Source organism: Mesoplodon mirus, assembly GCF_964341445.2.
Source record: "Mesoplodon mirus genome assembly, chromosome: 2".
In the NCBI taxonomy this organism is placed as follows: Eukaryota; Metazoa; Chordata; class Mammalia; order Artiodactyla; family Ziphiidae; genus Mesoplodon; species Mesoplodon mirus.
In genome coordinates, this window is record NC_138977.1 from 149,064,577 (window position 1) to 149,090,930 (window position 26,354).

The window sequence follows — 26,354 nt, forward strand, 5'->3', positions numbered from 1 at the left end:
TTTCTCTAAAGATTAATGATGTTGAGCATCCTTTCATGAGTTTGTTGGCAATCTGTATATCTTCTGTGGATAAATGTCTATTTAAGTCTCTGCCCATTTTTGGATTGGGTTGTTTGTTTTTTTTTGTTATTGAGCTGCATGAGCTGCTTGTAAATTTTGGAGATTAATCCTTTGTCATGTGCATCATTTGCAAATATTTTCTCCCATTCTGAGGGTTGTCTTTTCGTCTTGTTTATGGTTTTCTTTGCTGTGCAGAAGATTTTAAGTTTCATTAGGTCCCATTCGTTTATTTTTGTTTCCATTTCTCTAGGAGGTGGGTCAAAAAGGAACTTGCTGTGATTTATGTCATAGAGTGTTCTGCCTATGTTTTCCTCTGTTTGATAGTGTCTGGCCTTACATTTAGGTCTTTAATCCATTTTGAGTTTATTTTTGTGAATGGTGTTAGGGAGTGTTCTAAGTTCATACTTTTTCATGTACCTGTCCACTTTTCCAAGCACCACTTATTGAAGAGGCTGTCTTTTCTCCACTGTATATTCTTGCCTCCTTTATCAAACATAAGGTGACCATATGTGTGTGGGTTTATCTCTGGGCTTTCTATCCTGTTCCATTGATCTATATTTCTGTTTTTGTGCCAGTACCATACTGTCTTGATTACTGTAGCTTTGTAGTATAGTCTGAAGTCAGGGAGCCTGATTCCTGCAGCTCCGTTTTTCATTCTCAAGATTGCTTTGGCTATTTGGGGTCTTTTGTGTTTCCATACAAATTGTGAAATTTTTTGTTCTAGTTCTGTGAAAAATGCCAGTGGTAGTTTGATAGGGATTGCATTGAATCTGTAGATTGCTTTGGGTAGTAGAGTCATTTTCACAATGTTGATTCTTCCAATCCAAGAACACGGTATATCTCTCCATCTATTTGTATCATCTTTAATTTCTTTCATCAGTGTCTTATAATTTTCTGCATACAGGTCTTTTGTCTCCTTAGGTAGGTTTATTTCTACATATTTTATTCTTTTTGTTGCAATGGTAAATGGGAGTGTTTTCTTAATTTCACTTTCAGATTTTTCATCATTACTGTATAAGAATGCCAGAGATTTCTGTGCATTAATTTTGTATCCTGCTACTTTATCAAATTCATTGATTAGCTCTAGTAGTTTTCTGGTAGCATCTTTAGGATTCTCTATGTAGAGTATGATGTCATCTGCAAACAGTGACAGCTTTACTTCTTCTTTTCTGATTTGGATTCCTTTTATTTCCTTTTCTTCTCTGATAGCTGTGGCTAAAACTTCCAAGACTATGTTGAATAAGAATAGTGAGAGTGGGCAACCTTGTCTTGTTCCTGATCTTAGTGGAAATGGTTTCAATTTTTCACCATTGAGGACCATGTTGGCTGTGGGTTTTTCATATATGGCCTTTATTATGGTGAGGAAAGTTCCCTCTATGCCTCCTTTCTTCAGGGTTTTTATCATAAATGGGTGTTGAATTTTGTCGAAAGCTTTCTCTGCATCTATTGAGATGATCATATGGTTTTTCTCCTTCAATTTGTTAATATGCTGTATCACATTGTTTGATTTGCATTTATTGAAGAATCCTTGCATTCCTGGAATAAACCCCACTTGACCATGGTGTATGATCCTTTTAATGTGCTGTTGGATTCTGTTTGCTAGTATTTTGTTGAGGATTTTTGCATCTATGTTTATCAGTGATATTGGCCTGTAGTTTTCTTTCTTTGTGACATCCTTGTCTGCTTTTGGTATCAGGGTGATGGTGGCTTCGTAGAATGAGTTTGTGAGTCTTCCTCCCTCTGCTATATTTTGGAAGAGTTTGAGAAGGATAGGTGTTAGCTCTTCTCTAAGTGTTTGATAGAATTTGCCTGTGAAGCTTTCTGGTCCTGGGCTTTTGCTTGTTGGAAGATTTTTAATCACAGTTTCAATTTCAGTGCTTGTGAATGGTCTGTTCATATTTTCTATTTCTTCCTGGTTCAGTCTCAGCAGGTTGTGTATTTCTAAGAATTTGTCCATTTCTTCCAGGTTGTCCATTTTATTGGCATAGAGTTGCTTGTAGTAATCTCTCATGATCCTTTGTATTTCTGCAGTGTCAGTTGTTACTTCTTTTTCATTTCTAATTCTATTGATTTGAGTCTTCTCCCTTTTTTCTTGATGAGCCTGGCTAATGGTTTATAAATTATTTTTATCTTTTCAATAAACCAGCTTTTAGATTTATTAATCTTTGCTATCGTTTCCTTCATTTCTTTTTTATTTATTTCTGATCTGATCTTTATGATTTCTTTCCTTCTGCTAACTTTGGGGTTAAGAAAATAGGAATAGGAACATACATATCGATAATTACCTTAAATGTAAATGGATTAAATGCTCCCACCAAAAGACACAGACTGGCTGAATGGATACAAAAACAAAACTGGTATATATGCTATCTACAAGAGACCCACTTTAGACCTAGGGACACAGACAGACTGAAAGTGAGAGGACGGAAAAAGATATTCCATGCAAATGGAAATAAGAAGAAAGCTGGAGTAGCAGTTCTCGTATCAGACAAAATATACTTTAAAATAAAGACTATTACAAGAGACAAAGAAGGACACTACATAACGATCAAGGGATCGATCCAAGAAGAAGATATAACAATTGTAAATATTTATGCACCCAACATAGGAGCACCTCAATAAATAAGGCAAATGCTAAAAGCCATAAAAGGGGAAATCGACAGTAACACAATCGTAGTAGGGGACTTTAACACCCCACTTTCACCAATGGACAGATCATCCAAAATGAAAATAAATAAGGAAACACAAGCTTTAAGTGATACATTAAACAAGATGGACTTAATTGATATTTATAGGACATTCTATCCAAAAACAACAGAGTACACAGTTTTCTCAAGTTCTCATGGAACATTCTCCAGGATAGATCATATCTTGGGTCATAAATCAAGCCTTTGTAATTTTAAGAAAATTGAAATCATATCAAGTATCCTTTCCAACCAGAACGCTATGAGACTAGATATCAATTACAGGAAAAGATCTGTAAAAAATACAAACACATGGAGGTTAAACAATACACTACCAAATGACCCAGAGAGCACTGAAGAAATCAAAGAGGAAATCAAAAAATACCTAGAAACAAAGGACAATGGAGACATGATGACCCCAAACCTATGGGATGCAGCAAAAGCAGTTCTAAGAGGGAAGTTTGTAGCAATACAATCCTACCTTAAGAAACAGGAAACATCTCAAATAAACAACTTAACCTTGCACCTAAGGCAATTAGAGAAAGAAGAATATCATCATTTCTTGACTAATTTGTTTCAATAGCCTCTTCACTGGTCTCCAGTTCCACTCTTGACCCTGTTGAGTCTATTCTTATCAAAGCAACTACAATGATCTTGTTAACATGAAATTCAGTTTCTGTGACATTTTGTCTCAAAGCCCTTCAAACTACCTTAAAATAGCCCACAAGGCCCTAGCATCTGGCCTCTTATATTGTGTATTATATGCTCCCATCTCATTTTTTAATAAATAATACTTGAAAGTCTCCAGTGAGCCTCCCGTCATGCAGTCCTTGATGATGACTGTTGTTTTTCACAGTTATCATACTTGTGTTGTGCTCCTTCTCCCAGTTTGGTGACTCAGGTTTTGACCCCAGTTTTCTCCTACACTCCCTACAAGTCACTGCTAATATAATGTCATCCAGGCTCTGGGGTTCTTGAATTTGGAGGAGCATTTCCTTACCTCCCATTCTCTACACCATGTACACACTCTTAAGATCAAATCAGAAAGGCATGGGTTAAAGAATATTTTAGTGGCATCATCTTGTGTTATTTCAAAAGTTATCCTTGCCAGTACTGAAAAGAAGTTGAAGAGAGAGAAGTACTGCCTTTGTCTCTTCTCCCTAAAAGTAAATTGCCTGTGTTCTAGTCTTATCTTCCATTTTCCCTTTTCCTTGCCCCTTAAGGATGGGACCACTTATATTTTACTTCATTTTTCATATACTTCAATCTGTGTAATCCACTATCCTAATTCTCCATACCAAAGTTGCCATCATACTTTTAGATTTAAGCCCTGTGATAGAAATGCAGCTATAATTGCTGGTAATTTCCCCTGATAAGCTAGAATTTCTACACTGGGTTTTCAAATTAAAACCCACTATATTTTTGGAGACAATTTTTTGTATCAGTTTTTAATCCTGAAACAGGCGAAATATATTTTTAACCTTGAAAAAGCATTAAATAATGAAATCAAATATTAATGGCATTTCCTTGGAAGACAGAGCAGTGAAAATTTGTTAAATATTTAGTAAATGGAATATTTGTATGATCTTGAATATATTTAATTCTACTTATTGGAAACCTATGATGAGCAAAATGGTGTTTGGAAAGAAGAAAATAATAAAATCACAGTGGGATGATTATAGGATACCAGCCAGCAAACTTGAAGCTCATTTATATGAGCATTTAAATGATTTTGTTACTGAATATAGAATGTTTATTTATAGACGGCATTTTCCAACAGTTTAAAAGTATTTCCATATATCCATGTGGTCAGTAAAGATATCCCTTCATCATTATGTCTGTTAATATTTTTTTCTTTTTATATTATATATGCATATATTTCTCATCTCTTGTTTGAAACTATTGTTCACAGACACAATTCATCCATTACCATATTCCTTTTCTGTGACAATTTTGAAATATCACAATCCTTTGTACCTTCCTGTTAATATTATTGTGTTTTATTTACAATAAAAGTGAATAAAACTTTGTGTGAAAAAATTGCACACCTATAGATTCAACCTTTAATATATGTTATATCAAGATGAAATATTGTGTTACAATAAGTGAGGTATTCATTTGTCACTGAAAATCTTCAGCATTTGAGTGCTTTATTGTTTTAAGCATTTCAGAGAGTAACCTTTTAAAATACATAACTTACCACTTTTAAAAGGGTAAATGTGTACTAAGCATGATGACACATTTTTCATGACAGCTAAAGGTTTTCATGTTAATACAAATTAGTTTACTCTACTTTTTTCCTGCTGTGCTCTCAGAGTCAGCTGTGATTATGTGGATTATTTGCTCCTAAACTATGTTCGTAGAATTGTTGAATTCTTGTGTCTACTTTTTCTAGTTTTCCAGTCTATTGTTTGTAATGTTGGTAGCTTTCTCTTCTAGCCATTGTCATGTTATCTGGGCCTAGTAGCCAGATTCCCATTTCAGTAAAATGAAGTGGTCAAAGTAGATGAACACTGAAGCCCCTGATATCTGTAAAATTATGTGAACCTGAATTGCCCTGAGCTTGGAAATCAGGTAGAGTAGGCTTCCTAGGTTTGTTTCTAAAGTGATAATGAAAGCTCTCAATTTCACAAATGAAAAAACTGAGATCATAAGTGACTTGTACTTGGTCACACAGAGAACCCACACTCTGCCTTGTGGTTCTTAATTCAGTGCTTTCAATTACACCATACAACACCTCAAGCAAGAGTTGATGATCTGTGGGAAAACCAGACAGTATCTTCCCAAGGTAAAATGAACCAACTTGTGTGCCCTGTTATTCTAATGGCATTTTGTTAACCACAGTCCAGGTAATTAAGGTAATATATGTGACTTCTGCAAAGTTGAATAATAGTTGAAGAACCCAGACCTTTCTTCTGTATTGAGAGAAGTAGATGTTATTGTATAAAATTTCAAAGATTAATATGGAAAATTTCATGTATTAATGGCATAATTATCAATGTATTGTGTAACAAGTGAAAATATTTTGATTTCCCTTTCAGCTACCCATTGACAGCAGATAGGTATAGGTTTTTGGCCTTTTTACAAGTAGGATGATATTGTTTAATAAAGTTCTTAGTTTATTCAAGCAGTCACTAAAGTTCTCAATTTCTGTTTTCACTAAACCTAGGACATGAAGAATAGGATAAACTTTTTGCCTGGAAATTAGAATTGGTTTTTAATTGCTATTAATATTCATACTGCTTAGTAATGGATTTAGAGAAAAAAATAGCTTTTTTTGTCATGTGTTGTATCATGGTCAGTCCTTGACTTGCCAGTCTGGTATTGATGGATAGATAAAAGAATTTCCCTTAGACAGAAAATTTCTACAATACATATTTATCTGTTTGATTTTTTTAGCAGAGGGCACCATCAGACACCCCCATCCCCCAAATCCCTATTTTAGCTGCAGCATCTTTTTTCTGTATAGTAGTTTTTTTTTTCCTGAACACGTTTAATCTCAAAGGTATAAATGCCACCTACAGAATGCACTTTAATATTGATCAGCAATAATTGAAGGAAATGAACTATTTATATTACTCAGATGAATTGATATGAATATACCAAGGTTTGCACCCATCTGTTCTGGATACCTTGTTGTCATTATTTTTAGTAAGTATAAAGTCTTGAAAGTCATTCTTTCTGTTTTATGGTTTTTATGCATTTAAATAATATTTTAAGATTAACTAGAGGAGCTCCAATTCTTTTCAAGAGCTGATACATATAATAATTGCAACATAGATTTCCCCCTAGGAGGTAAGCTGATAACTTCTTAAAGTAGTTGTTAATATTTAATTTACTTGTTTTAAGGTAAATAAATATTTCCTCGAAATATTAAATTTTATTTATATAATACAGAGCAATAAACTGTGCACAAAATACAAAAGAAAAATTCATGTTCCTCTGCAGAAAACAAAATCTTAACTATTTTTATACATAAAAATCTTTTATGATTTGAGTTTACCCTGTGTGTGACACAGCCTAATTGCCCTGAGTAGTAAGTTCATGTGTTTAGCTTCAGATGTATCTTGGTTCAAATTGCTTCTTTGCCAATTACTAGATGGGTGTCCTTAGCAAATGACTTAAAATTCCAGTGCTTTAATTATCAATGTGTAAACTGGAGATGACAGTTGTTTCTACCACATAGGTTTTTACGAGGTTTAGGTGATGTGTGTACATGTTCATATGAGTTTAATGCTTAGATAAGTGCTTGGCAAGTAAGTCTTTCAAAAAGCATTTGTCCTCCTCCTCCTCCTCCTCCTCCTCATCATCATCATCATCATGGCTACAATCATTTTTACCATATTTCTTCAGGAAGCATGTGATCATTCCTTTTGAAATAAGAGGTTGATGATGATTGTAAAACGACCAAGTGACTTTTTCAAGGTAATGTAATATGCAAATTGGGAACAGATACAAGATAGTCTAATTTGCTTTGCAGTCCTCCATCTATCCATCATTCAGTACTGAATGTGGCACTAATTTTTAGTGATTCAAAGAGACCAATATCTTACCAAACATTCCAGGAAAAAGGAACATTGATGATAAAAGTTGTGTTTTTAAAGAAAATAAGCAAAATATTTTTAAAAAGTTGATCCATGTATATGTGAACTCTTGAATTTTTGAAATTATTGCTTTCCAATTATGTCCAAAAATTTTCAGATACTTCCTCCAGTGTGAAAAAGTAACTCCCGTCTTTCATTTGTTCAGCTGTTTGTTCATTTCTTTCTTCTTTCTTCCCTTTCTTCTCCCTCTTTTCCTTCCTTCCTCTCCTCAACAGATAATTAATGAAAGTGTATTATCTACTAAGCACTTTACTTGACACCAAGGATGCAAAAATGAATGAGATGCTGCTTATTCTTGGGATTTAACTTCAGTTTAACAAAACAACATTTTGGGTTTCTGAGAGACAGGTACAGAGCCCAGCATAGCCACAAAGGAGACACGGGTTAGTTCTAAGAGGAAGAAAAATAATAAACAGGACAGACAATTGAGATAACAACACTTGTTAAAAATGAGTAGGTGTGCTTGAGGCAGAAGACAGGAACAGGGCATCCAAGCAGAGGGAGCGGTATGAGAAAGGGCACAAGATAGTGCCCCAAACAAAGTGTTCCACTCTTCTGACAAAATATATATCAATATATATTGCTTCAGTGACAACCTCTCTGTGGGTCAGGAAACTATTGCCTGTGGGATTTAGCTGCAGCCTGTTTTGGTATGGCTGGTCTGCTAAGAGTGGGTTTTACATTTGTAAATGGTTGTAAAAATCAAGTAAACAAAGAAAAACATGTGACAGAGACATTATGTTGCTGGCAAAGCCTAAAATATTTCCTACATAGCCCTTTAGAGAAAAAGTCTTCCAAACTTTGACCTACACACTTTGACCTATAAAGATGCAGAGGAAGGTATGTCAAATTGGAATCATAATAATGGACAGTATTTAATGAATCCCTAATTAATGTACATCTATCCATAATGATTATTGGTAACTTGCTGTGTCCTTAGAAATATGAAATTTGTGGAACATAAAATACATTTCTGATAATTCTTGCCCTTATGAATCTCCAAAGGATCATAAAATATTGAAGAAAAGAAGAAGAAATTGATTTGGTGTCAGAAGAGGCTTTGAGTTGGGAATTAAGAGAAAATGAGCCCGTGTAGTTCATGTGGAGCCAGAATATGAAGGAGCTTTCCCCCTTAGGTTTTAGGGCCTCAGGGACCCTAAATCCAACTGTTCTGATCACTTTTGATTAGAACTCTACCTTCTGAAATTCCAGTTCTCCAGATTCTCATATCACCTCCCCTAATTAATGTATTCTAATCTACTGCTCTCCTGTTTACCTCCTAGATCAGGACTCTTATGTGCCTTTTATACATAAGATTAGGAAGTGGGCTGCTTAGAAACAAGGCATAAGAATTCTTATTTCTACATTCTGGTGGGGTAGGGTACAGATTAATACTTGGTCATCACTTCTAAATGCATACTCAGTACCCATTTTCACACTCTTTCTAGTGAATAAAGCCAAAGTTTGCTTGTGGAGCCAAAATGTCTAGCTAGAGGATGGATTTTTCAGGTTTTATTTCAGGTAGAGAGCATTTAACATAGTTCTGGCCAATTAGATATAAAAGTAAGTCATGGTATGGAACTTCCAGGAAATCTCCAGGAAAGCAGGTTAGAGATGGCTGATGTTTGCCCTTCTGCACTTTGCCTTTGTTCCTTTCTCTTGCCTAGTATGTAGTCCTATTGGCTGGAACAAAGACATTCATCTAAAACATGAAGGAAAGGCCAAGAGAATCAGAGACCTCACTTCTGGCATTCTTGAACTTCTGAACCAACCACTCATCTCTGGATTTCCAATTACTCAAGAAAAATAAGCACTTTCTTTTTCTCAATCCACTGTTTCTTGTTTTTCTGATGCAAAGTTTGACCATTTCCTATCCAGTGTTTTTCCATTGCATTTTTTCTCTTAAGCTCTTTTGAAATTTGCCTATATCCAAACTGCCCCATTGTCTAAAATTTGTAGACCCTTCAAAGGAATATTTATATAGAATACCCTAAACATGGCCTAATACTTTTTAAGAAGTGTTGATAGTGAAAAATTTACACCTAATTATCAATCAATTATTAGATACCAGTTTTGTGAGTGAATTCTTAAAATGCTTAATAATAGCATAATTAACTTTCACTGACAGATTTTCATTTTATTGCTTCAATGATCAAACTTGTTTTTAATTAATAAATGATTGTAAGCTAATCAAAAGCCAAGGTTTGCAAGATTTTTTTAAAAAATTAACTCCTGCTCTACTGAGTATACCCTATTCAAATTGGATAATCCATCAAAAGCAGCAGTTATCACATGTTTTTTCACTTTCTTTTCTTTTATTCTCTTTTGTTTTTCAATTTGAAAAATTCAGCTAGATAGTTTTTTCTTTTTTTTTTTTTTCTTTTTGCGGTACACAGGCCTCTCACTGTTGTGGCCTCTCCCGTTGTGGAGCACAGGCTCCGGACGCGCAGGCTCAGCGGCCATGGCTCATGGGCCTAGCCGCTCCACGGCATGTGGGATCCTTCCGCACCGGGGCACGAACCCATGTCCCCTGCATCGGCAGGCGTGGACTCTCAACCACTGCGCCACCAGGGAAGCCCTAGATAGTTTCTTTTATGCTTTATTGGTAGGGGCTGAACATTTTCATCATTCTGTGATTACCTCTTCAGAGTCAACACTTCAGTTCCATGCAGTCACTTCTGCAGTAAACTGGGCAATATGAGAATATGAGAAATTGTTTTCAAACATGTTGATAGTGGAGAACGTTAAAGCTGGTTAATAATATAGGAGAACTGAAGGGCTTGAACTGGAGTTGTTTTGAGATGAAAACTCTATTGAAACTTTGATTTCCAAATATCATGCCACTTTAACATGAAGATAAAAAAATGGAAATCTAATATTTGGTATGGCATGTCTACAGAAAAGTATAGTAATTTAACCATCTTTATAGGCAGTTACTTAAGTCATTATAATTTATTTGTTTTTTTATTATATACGTACCATTTATTAACATAAGCTTTTTGTCTGATGAAATTTATTTCACATGGTAGTAAAGTTTCCACAAAATTGGAAACAATCACAGATGGGAATTATTTTAACTCTTAGAGAAGGCACAGGATGTCACAGAGGACAACATGTAATAACCCTTTGTATTTTGGAGGTGGGGGAGAAAATTTACAACCAGAGGGATGGCTCATTCCTACACCAAATGTTTAGAGCATTTTTCCATAAATGCATTAAGCTGGCATTAAGGGGAAAAATGACTCCTAAGGGAAATCTCAGCTTGACTCAAAAATAATATTAGAAATATATTCCATTGCTCAGATTAAGTAATAGTTTATGCAAATCTATTTCTGCAAAGTGATGCGTTTAAATTAATGATTCTAAACCATCAGCTATATAATTGTGGAAGCATCCAAAAAGTTAGGAAATGTGAGCAAAATTTTAAAATGAAGGACATTCCAGCCAGTTTCAAAAAGGACAAGTTGCCTTCCTCTACTTGTCTACCACACACACACACACACACACACACACACACACACACACACACACCTAGCCATTTCACCTAAACCAGTGCTTTATTTCATGAACGTAGGCAATCAGGTAGAAGATTTTTTAAAATTATTTAATACTTGCTGTGTATAGATATTTGAGGTACTAAGAATGGAAATATATGGGAAGGTAAATTAGTTACATTATTTACTTGAGATAAAATTACAAATGAACATATTGTGAAAATGCTGTGATTTGTATTAAGCAAAATTATTTTGAGTACCTTCTTTTTGCACGTTTCTGCTTATAGTAACTATAGAAATGATATCATAATGTAATGGATCATACTATTTTTGTTTCCATCTCAACACATTTACAAAGAATCTTGAATGTTATTCCTTCCAGGTTAAAGGCATTGTTAGAAGCTCTAAATATTTACCATCTGGTATCATTTCTCTTGTCACTAACTTACATCTAGAACTAGATCTTTCCATGCAGCAGAGGCAACAATGAAGAGAAAGGTACTAAAATGCAGATCTAGTATTTCCTGAGATAGCCTGATATCACATCTTTGCTGCCCCAAACTCTTCACAGGTCTTTGCTTTCCTCTTTATTAAGCTTTTCTCAAGAACCCATCATTATAAGCATTCCCTTGAATCCTCCCTGAACTCCTTTACATTTCTTGGTTCATCAAACTCCCTTGCAAAGTCTCAACTCTTTTTAAATCCAAATCTCTACCTAGCCCACTCCTGTACCCCTGAAAATGAATGTGGCTAGGATCAACACTTAACTGTTCTCACTTTAAAACATGACCACAGAGGTCAAGTGGAGCTCAATACTGCCCAGAAGTTACACAGCAAGTCCTTATTTTTTTCACAATCTTAGTCTCCTGGATCACTGTTTCATACCTTCTCTTTCTGCAAACTACTACATGTCTTGCCCCATCTTCATTCTCAACTGATGAGTTTCTTATTTCACTGAAGAAAAAAAAAAAAAGAAGTCAAGCAATTGAAAGAGGACTTCCACATGGCCCCATTACTACAACTACTACTTCAACGTGGTGATAACAAAATGTAAATATAATAATAGGTTTGATTTTAATTTGAAACATGAGCATGTCTATACAGAAAAAAAAACATAAAAATTATAATAATCTTCATAGCTAGTTACTCAAGTGGTCCTAATTATTTAGTACAATCTTTTTGAATATGTAGGTACCCCTTATTACCATAAACTGTGTTAACAGTGACCTAAATATACATCGTGGCTTGGCATGCTGTGAGGGCAGCACACAATCCTGGTTTCTGTCTTGAAACAACGAATAAAAGACCTAGAAATGCAAAGACCAAATTCTGTCCTTTTGCACTCAATCACGTCCCTTCCCAACTGTTCGAGAATATCATTCCAGGCCCCCACCCAGAAGGCCTGGCAGGGACCTGGCCCTGCGTATCCACAGCTTGTGCGGCACGCAGCACCAGCGCCAGCGCCGCGACCCGCGTCTTCGCGCGGGGCGGGATACGCACCTGCAGATCCTGGGCGAGCTGGGGATGGAGAGCTGGGAGACCCCTACCCTCAAGCACTGGCAGCCGCTGCTGCCTCCAGAAAGGGCCAGGTCCTGGAGGTGGGTTTCGGCGCGGCCATGGCAGCTACGAAGGTGCAGGAGGCCCACATCGACGAGCACTGGATCATTGAATGCAATGATGAAGTCTTCCAGTGGCTCCAGAACTGGTCCCAGTGGCCTCCCCGCAAGGTGGTTCCCTTGAAAGGCCTGTGGGAGAAGGTGGCGCCCACCCTGACAGACAGTCACTTTGATTGGATCCTGTACGACATGTACCCGCTGTCTGAGGGGACCTGGCACACACACCAGTTCAACCTCATTAGGGACCATGCCCTTCTGCCTGCTGAAGCCAGGTAGCATCCTCACCTACTGCAACCTCACCTCCTGGGGGAGCTGATGAAGTCCAAGTACTACTCAGACATCACCACCGTGTTCCAAGAGACGCAGGTGTACGCCCTTCTGAAGGAGGGCTTCAGGCGGGAGAACATCCACACACAGGTCACGGCCGACTACCGCTACTACCCCTTCCGGTGGATGATCACGCCCGGTCACCAAGCACTGAGGCCACTGGGTCCACCCGCTCAGCGCCCACAAAGCCCTGGGGACTCCGGGCTTCAGGTACTCCCAACTCCCACGACCCTACTCAGCACCTTTGTGGCCGGGGGTGCAGGCTCTGGCCTCTCAGCCCGAGCCCAGACCCTCGCCAGCTGTGTGACATCAGCAAGCTTCCCTAGCCTCTGCAACGGGATTACCACTACCTTCCTCCTAGGGTCTTGAGGATGAAATAAACACTAACGCTGGGTTTGGCCAATCAAAAAATTTTAAATATATATGTATATAATTTAAATTATATATATATAAAACTCTAATTCCATTAGTTCTCCCCTGTCTTCTAAATCATTACCTTTTCTATAAACATATAGCTATTTCTCCCATCTTTAGATAGTCCTGTGCTTATGTTGTTTCTCCAACTACAGCACCATTTCTTGACTCTTCATTTTAGCAAAACTTCTTAAAATCATTGTTATACTCACTTTCACCATTTCAGCTCCCTCTAGACTCTCTTAAATCCACTCTGATTTTCTTGCCCTTCACCACTCCACCAGATCTTCTCTTTTCCAGTTCATTAAAGGACATCCAGTGTTAAACCCAATGGGCAATTCTTAGTTCTCCTTGGAAATTCCTGGTATTCCTCCCATCTCACATGTAATACTCTTTCTGAGTGCATTTTCTGGATTTCTTCTCTCCTTTCTGCCTTCTTGATGTTAATCTGTCCCAAAAACTTAGCTTTCCTCTTCTCTCTGTTTACACATTCATTCTGTTGGTGATCTTAATGAGTTTTATAACTTTAAATAAAATTGATATGTTTTCAGCTCTCCAGCTGAACTTGCTCCTCTAAATGCTAAACTTATTTATTTGACTTCACAATTGAATGGGAAGACATTAGACATCCAATTGAATGTCTAATCTCAAACATATGTCCTTTCTCCCCCAAACCTGTTTAATTTTTAAACTTTCCAGACTCACTTGATGGAAATTCTATCCTTCTAGTTGAGCACCTTGTCTCATGTTGCATATTCAATCTATCATCAAATTCTGTGGCTCCACCTTCACAATATATCCAGAATAAAATCACTTTTCACCAGTTCCATTGTCTCCATCCTGGTCCAAGCTATCATTATCTCTCACTTAGATTGTTACCAAAACCTAGTAAATGGGTCCTACTTTCCTCCTTACTTCCTTTCAGTCAGCTGTCAACATAGCAGCTAGAAGAATTTTTTTTTTTTAATGATAGTCTAGATCATCTATCTGCTCAAAACTTTCCAGTAACTTCTCATCTCATTCAAGGTAAATACCAACATCCTTATTGTGGCACATTAAGGACTTAAATGCTCTGCACCCATTCCTTCTTGTCAGTGATACTGCATCATACTACCTCTGTAAAAGCAGAGTCGATGTGAATGGTGCCCCCTGGAGTTGTTCAGTAAATAACTGACAAGGCCACTTGCAGCAGTGCCACCTCTTGACATCATCTCTTGCTACTCTCCCCCTTTGCTAACGTTGCTCCAAAAGCAATTGAATTCTTATTCTTCCTCAAAAATACCTGAGGTTCTTTCAACTCACAACAATGTATATACTGTCCTTCTGCCTGGAATGATCTTCTCCAAGTTATCTGTATGGCTTAATCTCTTACAACTTTAGACCTTAATTCAAAATATTATCTTTTCCATGAATAATCTATTTAATATTGCCACCCCCCTTCATTCCTCTCCTTTTCTCTGATTTATTTTTCCCAATAGCTCTTAGCCCTTCTAATATAATATACAATTTACCTACTTGTTTTGTGTAATCTTGGTCTCACCCCACTAAAATACAAGCTTCCCTATGGCAGGGATTTCTGTCTGTTTGTTCACTGCTGTATCCTGTGCAACAAATGGCTCCTAATAAATTATAATACATAATAAATATATATTGAATGACTGTCAATGAAGTGGGACTTCTGGGTACCCAAAGTTAACAATGAAAATGCTTAATCAACCACATTTTATACAGTGTGAATGAAGACTTGCTTAGTCTTTGTGTTAGTTCTTTTCAAGCAGCTAAGTAGACCTTCAGCAGGGTCAAGAATATTAAAGGGATGTGTCTTAGTTGCCCAAAATAGCTCTACTTAGAATTGGAAAGTTGACACTATAGAAGCAATACTATTGCTGTGCTATTTCTTTTTCAAAAGAAAAATCCATCTGTAACACAGAGCTCTCCAGAGATTTGTCACCGTTTACTAGGCTTCAGTCCAAAAAGTGTAAGGACTGACCCAGCCAATTTCCAGGGTCACACAGTCATTGCTTTTATCACTTATGAAAACAGAAGATAATTTCAGTTCCCAAAACACTGTGCAAAAACAATGATCCTAGGATCATTCTCAAAGTTGACCAGTGATTCCACATTGTCCTTATTAAAAGGAAAATTAGATAATGAGATCTGTTTTCTTTAGCACCAGTGTCACTCCCTAGAAGTTGTATATTTAGGAAGACAAATCAATACTTTAAGTTCAAAAAGTTACTGTTCAATGAACTAGCTCTTTACTACAAGCACATTAATTTATACAATCATCATTTTATTTATTTTTCTTTTCTATTCATTTATTAAATATCTATGATGAATTTAATAAAAAAATTATTTGCTATTTCCTTTAAAAAATATTTATTCAACACCAACAATGTGCCAGGCATGGTGCTAACACTGGGAATATTAAACCATCCTAAATATATTAGGTCTTGTTTCACAAGCCATATCTCCTGGAATGTAAACAGAAGGTCATAATAATAAGGAAAACTGCCATTTGTCTGGCTCTTTCTCTTCTCTGTATCAGGACCTCCAACCATTATTCAGGTTACTGTCCAGCTATTTGTGGTAGATGTAGGAAATATCTCTTATATGTCCATGAGTCCAATCCTCCCAACTCCTAGTTTTCTCCTTTTCTTCTCTGGTTCTCTATGGTGTGCCAGGTCTTCTAAAGAGTATCTACCAATGACTGACCGCAGATTGTTCTTTCCACCTCTGCATATGATGCCTGCAGTTCTTTTTGCCTGTATATTAGGACGTGGTTATCCTATGAAGGGATATTGCTTTACGTGCTGGCACAAAGGTGCTTGCAAGTCATCAGAATTAATCCATTAGAGCAATGTTCTTTCAATGCAATCTATTCCCCTTCTTTTGTTATAACATGGTTTCACCATGGGGTTGACCTGTGAAATTTATTATTTAAACAGACTAGTCTCCTAGTTATTTTCTCTATACACTAGTCATTGACTGATTAACATAGGATTTAACAGTCATATATATAACATGATAGTATCTAGCTAGACAAATAGGTGTTTCACATGTATCAGTGAGTTTTCTTGGAGAAATACTGGGCAGTGCTTTAGCAAACTCTTCTTCTAGTTTTCTTAGTTTCAAACCACTGACATCTCACCTGAACCTCTTAAACCTTTTATACTTATTAGAAAGGGGAAAGACCACTTGTATCAGTCAGATTTCCATGATAGACACAGAAGCCATTTGGAACTTTTTTAAAGGGAGTTTTTATTCAGTGATTTAAGTGCTTCCAAAAACTTTGGAAGGGCTGATGGAGCAGATTCTAGGCTGTACTCTTCTGGGACTTTGCAGAGCCAGACAGAACTGGTTCCCTAGCAGGACCACCGCTTTTAAAGCTGCCACTGGAGCTCTGACAGAAGCAATAAGCTTTCACCACTGCCCTGCAAATGGGCACCAAATACTGCTTCAGAAAAGATCTTACATACCAGCAACAGGAGCCAGGAGCTGCCAGACTTTAGCAACTGCCCACCTACTTCCTTCTGACATCTATCCTAAGTACTTCTAATTGGCTGAAACTTGTTTGCATCAAAAATGATAGCGGCAGAGTTTGGGAAATGTATAATTTTGCTTTATAACCCCCCCCCAAGTAAAAATAGAGTGGTAGGAGTTCCAATTCAGAAATATATATTAAAACCAATTCCCTTTTGTCAGTCAAGTGCTTCTAGTCATTAACTTGGAGTGGGGAGAGAGGGTCACAGTAGTAGCAACCTAGTAGAAAAGCAAAAGCAATGAATTTAGAGGACTTAGTATAATTCTAGCTCTGACATTTGTGAACATGAGTAAATCATTTGCTTTCTCTGAGCCTCAGTTTCCACATTTGCTAATCCAGACCACCTCACAGGGTAATTATGAGGATAATTTTAGACATGAATGTAAAAACACTTCATAACTATCAGGTACTAAGCAATTGCAAGAAGATAAGATCAGTAGGAATGATTAAAGAAAAATTAAATGAGATCATGTCCATTATTGTTAGATGTTTGGTGCTAAATATATTTTATTTTAGTTTTTGGAAAATGATGACCCTATTTTTATATAGTCTGTAAGTTACCACATTATCTCATTTTCCAATCAACTGGGAATTTCATATAAATAGGAATGATCAAGTTAAGCTTCCCATAAATATTTGTGGTGCCATCTCATATTATGATATTATAGAACTCCTAGATCTTTTCAAAGACATTGTTTTAATAAATAATAAAAGCCATGTTTGAATTAGTTTACTCTGTCATTTACATGTCTAATTATGTAGTCTCAAATGCTTCCTATATTCACATTAGAAAGTCCTTCAAATTTTGCAATTTTTGTGATATTGTGTAAATATGTGTTTAGCTCACTTTTTAGTTTACCAAGTCACTGTGAAGGGTGTTTTAAGCTCTGAACAGTAAAGAATGAAGGTTGCTATAGCAAACCCCTTGATAACAGAAAAAGAGTTTGACTAGGGAATTACTTTTCATTTTGTGTTATCATTTAGATTGAAAAAATATAAACTCATAATTACCTAGTGTGATTTACTATTTTGATAGAGCTCCAGTTGTCAATGTGATAAGATGACCTTATAAACAGTAGAACATTAAGCCCCCAGAAATCAATAAATATAATAAAATCCTTTTACTTCCTTCCTACTCCCCAAATCAATTGCTTTTTACCTTCTGGTTTTTTCATGAAAGTTCTAAAATTCATTTTACTACCTGTCAAAAGTGAAATGTCTTTTTTTTCTGAAGAGATACAGTTGCTTAATATTTCAATTCTCTCACTGTTTTATTTTTTATCTCTTTGCTTCTGGAAGATTTGCACACTTATCTAGTGTTCTGGGCCCAAAATTTGAAATAAAATATTAAACAGTGATAAAAAATGGACACTAACAAAATGATTGGTGAAGACTATTAGGATTCATACACCGATGATTTTGTTATCCTTCTAGTCATGGGACAAGACAGTTATGAAACCTCGGTATGAATCACTTGAAAGAGTAGTAAGAGTATAACAGATTGTCTTCTCCCTTTTTGTAAATCAGAACTACTTCTGTAAGCAACAGTCACACAAATTCTATTTACCAGACAGAAAGGTTTGAACACCCTTAACCTTAGATTTCTCTCATGAGAAAGTTCATCTGTATCTCATACCCAGTGCATCCACATCTTGGCTACTCTGCGATACTCATCCTCAGAACAATTTGTGACAGTTCACTGGGCAACATGGAACTAACTAGGGATCTAAGGCTTTTTCCAGTACATGCTTCTCAGTGAGTGTCAGGGTAACAGTAGTTGCCTGCTCCCTCTGGTATTTTCCTAGTAGTTTTCTTACTGGACTTTTCCAATTTTGCTTTATATTGAAAATACAGGCTCCTGGAAGAAGTATTTTTCCTCTGCACACACAAAGAAATGAATTTTCCCCAGTACCTAGCCAAAGACTCCAGATCATTTTACAGCAGTAATTTCATAATTCAGTCCTTCTACAGTCATTTATTGTAATAGATGTTAGAAAACACATACTCCTAGTGAAAGAGAGATGAATTTGGCTATACAATGAGGGTCATTCCATAAAAGGAAGAATGAAGGAAACTTGCAAAATATTTATGGCCCATCATCTGAACTGAATGTGGCGTATGACTTAGGTATTGTAGATATGTGACCCATTCACTACTTGCTTATTATGCCAAACTGAATTCTTTTCCTATGCTGTGTGTCATGTAATAGAAAATATAAATGACAATTGTCAATACTTTTGTGTTCTGTTTATTGATTCAATCAGCCTTCATGTATTACTGTATATTGTCATTTATAATCTCAATTGATGAGATTCAATCCTATAAGGCATCTTTATAAAGCAGATAAGTGTTTAAAGGGAGAAATATATAGAAGCAGAAATTAGAAGACTGCAGATTTGTATCGTGTACTTCACAATATAATACCATTCTTCGACAATTTTTTTCATATTCTTGTTTTAAATTTATACCTCATTTACTTTAGAGTTGACTGTCTACCCAAGGCAAGCATCTCATAGTAAACAGTAGGCTTTATAAAAATAAATTGAGCTGCTAAGATCCAAAAACAATCTTCACTTTTCCTTTACTATCTGTATCCAAAACATCACTGAATCTTGTATGGCATTTATCCCCAGGCAGTTAATCCGACCACCAACAATCTAGTTTAGGTACTCATGTGCCATTGTAATAGCTTCCTAATGCATGGCCTTGATTCATTTCTTCCCCACTTCTAGTTCATCTTAACATGTTACTATATCCTTCTTTCTAAGACATAGAGCAGATCATGGCCCTCCATGCTCACAGAGCTTCCTGTCTATACTATTCAAATAGAATAAATCCTAATCCCTTAGGTCAACAGTAAAAGCTTATCACATTATGGTTCATACCTACCTTTCTGGTTGTCTTCAACATCATAGAAACACACACACACACACACACACACACACACAAACACACCCCACATTGGGCTATTCTATCTTCCATATTTGGGTACTTACTCAAGTGGCACCTTTTTTTTTTTTTTTGTATCTATCTGAGAAAGGGCCATATCTTCTTCCTCTCTTCCCTCCAAACCTTCTGTATTCAAAATTCAGAGTTAATCTTAGCTACATACCACATGCCCAAAGTATTTACTATGTCTATCATAGGATTATAAAATTCTACCCTATTAGTTCTTATATTTCTAATCCTTAGCATACATGTTTGTGGAAACAATTTTAGTTGAATTCAATTGACCACACTCCATATGATGTTATTCTGGCTTTCTTTTAGGAACATGGAATACCTATCAACATGGGTTATGCTGTGGCACCACATCACTCAGGGGTCTACCCAGTTCATATTCAGCTGTATGCAGCTTGGAAGAAGGTCTGGGGTATTCAGGTCACCAGCACTGAAGAGTATCCACATTTGAAACCTGCACGGTACCGAAAGGGCTTCATTCACGATAACATCATGGTGAGTACATACTGCTGTGTGTATTGAAGGTTCTTAGTATCTACATGTGGAATGAAGACAAAATCTAACTTCAAAACTCTTTTACATGAGTATCATAAATCCCTTGTCTACCATGGTGGTCACACATTAATTCATTGCTTACCCATAGACTTGCTTCTTAAGCTGTGGGGTAGTTTTGTCAAATTCAAGGCAAGCTCAAAATATTGGAAACGGGTTTCATATAGGTCATCCACTGCAGTTTCTGGATTAAAGTTTTGTCTAGGGAGCTTATACTTCTGGGGAGTTTCTCCATGTCTATTAAACACCTCTCAAGTCACTACACTATCAACAGACAGAATCTAACGAATAGCATCTGAAAGCTAAATTTATCTACTCAGTTTATTTTGGATTTCAGACACTCAAGAATCTTAAGATAGCATTTTTCATTGTTCTTTTTCTTGCATACTATGAAAACAAAGGTATATATTTTCTTTTCAGATATATTAATTGAAAAAATAATAATCTGATGTAAGAATGATATGCTCCTATAAATGAGAATAAAATCAAATGAATATTAGATGGGAATTTATAATTATTCATTGGAATGAAAAAAATCCTATATTTTACTTTGAGATAAAATAGTTCATTTTAAAACTTCCATCCCCACGTCCAGTGCCTTAGATCATGTTCTCATCATCAGTTGCCAAGATCATAGGAAAGGTTTACAAACTGTTCTCCCTCCTTTAAATATTTACATCTTTTCAGTCCATTGTTCAGATTGCTATTAGAATTATCTACCTGTCTGTCTGTCTATCTAATAATTATCTAAAACCAAAGAAAAAGTAATAGCACATATGTTAACCAGAGCCAATACTCAATATTCTTTAATCACAAAACTTTAATATTTTATTGTAAATTGGTACTAGAAGACCTAAAGAAATCTTGGATTTAAATGGAGCTATTGATAATGCAAATAATAGTATATAGTGTCCATAGAAATCCAGGCGATATAAAAAGTATTCCTCTGATATAATTGCAAAGCAAAGTGAAAACAGTTTTCTTAACTGAGTAGCATGACCATTTGGTATATTATTAAATAAAAACATTCCTTTAAGCCAATACTGCACACATTCATTTACCTTGAATTTAATACAAACTGTTATGAAAATTAAGCAAAGAATAAATAAAATTATAGCCATTCTGTGCAATTGGATGCATTTTTCCACTAGATTATAAATAGTTTTTTATTAAAAATAAGTTTCAGAATAAAATTACTTATTTGCTTTCTCTGCTGAACATTCAGATGTACAACAGAATTAACCACAGAATATGCAGGAAGCAATCATTAGATGATCTGACTACTACTGTGATTAAATTTTTAATTCAGAGTAGGCAAACAAAACAAAGTAAAGGTGGCAAGGGTGATGAAAACTCATTGTTTTGAATCCCAGAACCTGAGGACCATGTAAAACTGTATTTCAGAAACAAGGAGAGTAATGGTCTAATACCATGAAAAATGCAACCCTGGAGAATCTCTATATTTGAATTAAACCAACCCTAAGAAGACTTTTATTTTTTACCATTTCTTTAACATAACTCAGATGATGGGTGAGATTTATAGGCATGAATGAAAATGCTTTAACCTATATGTCCTATAGCATGGGTCCCCAACCCCGGGGCCACAAACCGGTACTGGTCCACGGCCTGTTAGGAACCAGGCTGTGCAGCAGGAGGTGAGTGGTGGGTGAGCAAGCGAAGCTTCATCTGTGGCTCCCCATCGCTCACATTACCACCTGAACCATCCCCTCCATAGCTCGTGTTACTGCCTGAACACCCCGCACCCCAATCTGTGGAAAAATTGTCTTCCATGAAACCCATCTCTAGTGCCAGAAAAGTTGGGGACTGCTGTCCTATAGCTTTTATTTAGCAAGTCTCTTAATATGTGCATAATTACACCAACATCAACTCTTGATTACAGTAAGATTTTGGCTTTATCAGTTAAGGAACTCCAATAGGAATGAAATTCACAGACTCTGAAGTCATGACACAGTGATGGAGCTTTCAATTAAGTCGTGTCGATGTGCTGCTTTTTCTTTTTCCTCAGGTCCTCCCTCGACAGACCTGTGGGTTGTTCACACACACTATTTTCTACAAAGAGTATCCAGGAGGCCCCCAAGAATTGGATAAAAGTATCAGAGGAGGTGAACTTTTCCTCACAATCCTTCTAAACCCAGTACGTATTCTACTTATGCTTTTTACTTTAACATCAGAACTTTCAAATATATGTTTCGTTTTATTTCTATTGTCAACCCTCTCACAAGAATAGTTGGTAAATACTAGAGAGAAATTAGACTAAATCTCCAAATATTCAATTCCCTTTATAATTGTCAATCAAGAAAAACACAGATTTGTTAAGATTCATATGTTGAATATAACAGTTTAATGTAAGATATCTCAATATTGTCTCCTATAGTTGAATTGTAGTAAAGACATATATACAGTTCTATAACCACAAATTAACATTCACAATATTGTGGTGCATATTTTGTCTATAAGTTGAATTTGCTTCTAGCTCAAGGTATTAGTAGACATACATTTCAGTCCCTAAAAATGATCACAATGCAAAACTGCATTGAAAATACACAGCTATGCATTATCTTTGTATACTAGGGTCATCTGAGGCCTGTTTTTAAAATCTCCATTAATTTTATTTGGAATCAAAGCTAGAGAATTTGTCCCTTTCAATTGTGCCCTTTCATCTTTCAAAGTTTTGCAATTTTATTTCCAGTTATATATGGAAAAGTATAGCAGTGTGGGAATATATTATCATTAGATAATGTTGAGATTATTTCAGCATTCTCAGTTTTTTCCCATAAAGATTCCATTGCTGAGGCCTTAAAGAGGCATGTCCTTTTTTACATCCCACTGCACCAATAAAAAATATGAAATAGTGAGTTGCATGCCATGTCCACCTTGTTTAGTATAAGAAATTTTCATACTCAGGGAAAATGATTTATGCTTTAAACAAAACTATAGCCCAGTTGTCTGTGGCAAAGCTCCAGGTATGTTTTAAACAAATTATTTAGATAATTTATATATGGTGTTTTTAATTCCTGAAGAAATTAAATAAAAACCTACCTTGTGTAAAGATGAAAACTTTTAAATTGGATTGGAGGGATAGGGAAGCGGGAGGCAAAAATGCTTCACATGAGTGTGAGTAATCAACAAACCTCCTCAAACTCCAGAACTATTAAAAACAAAACAAAACAAAATGGTCTGTTGTGTTGGGGTACCACTAAACTGGGGAACAGATTGGTTGCTCTATGCTCTTATCAAGAAACTCTATTTCTCAGAACTTGCTTGCTCTCCTGTAAAACAAGCTTGTTGAACTGGACAATGTTCCTCAAAAGTATTCCTTTTGTATATTCCATTTTTTTGTGTATAATTCAAATTCATTGAGACTTAAAAGAATCAAAAACGTTACAAATATATTTTTTGGAAATTGAGGTATGCATGTGTATGTTAATGTAAGCAAATGTGGGAAATCTTTCTCTTTAACCCTTCCCTCACTTATTGAGAATTTGATCTCCATAGAGGCAAGGGTCACATCTTCATACCGTTTTCACTCTGGAGCTACACTCCCAACCCCAAATCTGCTCTGGTCACCTACTCAGGGGAAGAGATAAGCATCAGAACACTGATGATTGCCTCCCCAAAACCTCTTGCTCCCCAGGTCTGATTGTTACTGATATTTACTACCTGGGTACCCATCTGACTACTTGTCATTAAAGAGATGGATTTATAACTGTTTTAAAAAATTTTGAATTCAGTACTCTTTATAAAACATCATTCAGAGACTAATAGTTGGTCCCTTAAATAAGATGAAAGACTATTTGGCATTTCTATCTTTAGCACTTGTTGTGAACTAGCTTAAAAAACTTAAAAACTTACCAATGTAAGGTAAAAACTTACCTTACTTAAAAACTTACCACTGCCACACAGATTTATTTTAATTGCAGAGGAATAGAATGGTGGAAGAGGGGAGTTTTCAGGAGACTCCTAGAGTCCAATCACAAACTGCAGTTACTTTATCATTGTGAATTGCTGGTGATCTTTTTTTTTTTTTTTTTTGCGGTATGCGGGCCTCTCACTGTTGTGGCCTCTCCCGTTGCGGAGCACAGGCTCTGGATGCGCAGGCCCAGCGGCCACGGCTCACGGGCCCAGCCGCTCCGCGGCATATGGGATCCTCCCAGACCGGGGCACGAACCCGTATCCCCTGCATCGGCAGGCGGACTCTCAACCACTGCGCCACCAGGGAGGCCCTGGTGATCTTAAAGTAGGATCCATGAGTAAAGGAGAGAGACCCAGATAGACACAGAAGAAAGAGCAATGCTAGAGATAGTCAATAGTGTGGATAATATGGGACATTCTATGTATGGTGATACGAGCCTGGATCAGACAAATAATGATCCACAAAGATATGGGAGTAAGGAATAATGTTGCACAAAACATGAATAGCATAGCCATAGGCAATCTAGGTAGATGCTACTCAGCTCTCTATGGAGACAGACTGCAAGCAGCATCTGACAGAACTCAGATCAAAACAGGGCTTAGTTCTAGAGCTGCATATGCAGAAGTTACCAGATATATTAGTCAGGGTTCTCCAGAGAAACAGAACCAAGAGGATGAGTGGGAGAAGAGATTTATTACAAGGAATTTGCTTATGTGTTTATGGAGGTTGACAAGTCTCAAAATCTATAGTCAACAAGCTAGAGTCCCAAGAGAGCTGATAGTGTAGTTCTAGTAGAAGTTCTATGGCTTGAGAACCAGGAGAATTAATGGTATAGTTCCAGTCCAAAAGCTGGTAGGATTGAGACCCAGGAAGAGCCAATGTTTCAGTTCAAGTTCAAAGGCAGGAAAAAAACAAAACCAAAAAGCAACAATCTTGTTCAAAGGCAATCAGGCAGGAGGAGTTCTTTTTACTCACGAGAGTGAGACTTTTTGTTCAATTTGGCCTCAACTGATTAGATGAGGCCCATCCACATTAGGGAGGGCATTCTGCTTTACTCAGTTGATCAATTCTGTTGTTAATCTCATCCAAAAGCATCCTCACAGACACACCCAGAATAATGTTTGAGCAAATATCTGAGTAACCTGTGGTCCAGTTGAGTTGAGACATAAAATTAACTATCATTCCTAATGAGGAACATAAGGTGGGAGCAGACTGGAAGTAAGTGAAATGAAAAGGGGAACACAGAAAGAGGGCAGGAAGTGATGAATGAAGTAAAGATAATGTAAGCTTGGAATTTTTTGTACATGTGTCCTATTGTGAATAGAGAGGCATCACAGATGATGGGCTATGATCAATAGTCACTTTACCGATGTGGAACAAAGAAGTATTGAGGCTGCTTGATTAATTATTATTTTAAGTTATATGGTTCCAGCAAGGCTGGCAAAGATGGAGTCTGCAGGAAGAGAATGAGGAAAGAAGAAAACAAAAAATAACACTGATACCCAGCCTTCTCCTCTGGTCTATTCTTTTTCTCCAATCATCACTTAATTCTTTGTCAGAATAAAGAGTACCTCCTTATTCTTTCACCAAAACCATGCTGAAGAAAAAAAATCTATAAATTAATTGATGTGAAGGTATGTTTTCAACAGTAATTAATTAATATACCAACTCTAAAGAATATTTGTAATCTAACAGAGCCTATTCCCGAATGAGAGGTCTATGATTGTATTAATTTAGGTATCAAAGTTCCTTGGGGAAATATGATTTTAGTAAAAAGCATTCAACATCCATGAAATCATAGAGAAGGATGACTGACCACCTCTTCTACCTAGGAAAATTGATGTCTGTGAGGACTTATAAGTAGGAAAAGTGATCATAGTGTTAGCATAAACTCTAAAGATTTAAGGCCAATCTAACTTTATTTCATTTTTTCAATAATGATCTATACTTTCACATCATGGAAATACTGTAGACATCCTATACTATAACACCTCTCCTGCGTGGTGATTTTCTCCTCTGATTTGTAAATGATCCATAGAATTTTGTCCTTTTGCTTTTTGGTTTTCAGTATGTTAATGAATGGGTGAATAAAGATATAGATAGCATGACACAAGGCTGGCAGTGAGGGTAATTACACCAGATGATAATGTTAATACCCAGTTAT

General features: G+C 36.3%; 1 protein-coding gene and 1 pseudogene across 2 annotated transcripts in view; both read left to right on the forward strand.

Moving 5' to 3' along the window:
• Positions 1 to 26,354, forward strand: part of LOC309793195 (bifunctional heparan sulfate N-deacetylase/N-sulfotransferase 4) — a gene marked incomplete at both ends in the record, with an annotated part of 248,503 nt that overhangs the window by 119,734 nt on the left and 102,415 nt on the right. Inside the window, 2 exons of the mRNA XM_082603558.1 lie at positions 20,014 to 20,199; positions 22,283 to 22,411. Coding sequence (XP_082459684.1) covers positions 20,014 to 20,199; positions 22,283 to 22,411 — 315 coding nt within the window. The remainder of the gene's footprint in view (positions 1 to 20,013; positions 20,200 to 22,282; positions 22,412 to 26,354) is intronic.
• Positions 12,340 to 12,939, forward strand: LOC309796096 (guanidinoacetate N-methyltransferase-like; annotated as a pseudogene). Its single transcript has one exon. The product of its transcript is annotated as a guanidinoacetate N-methyltransferase-like (transcript).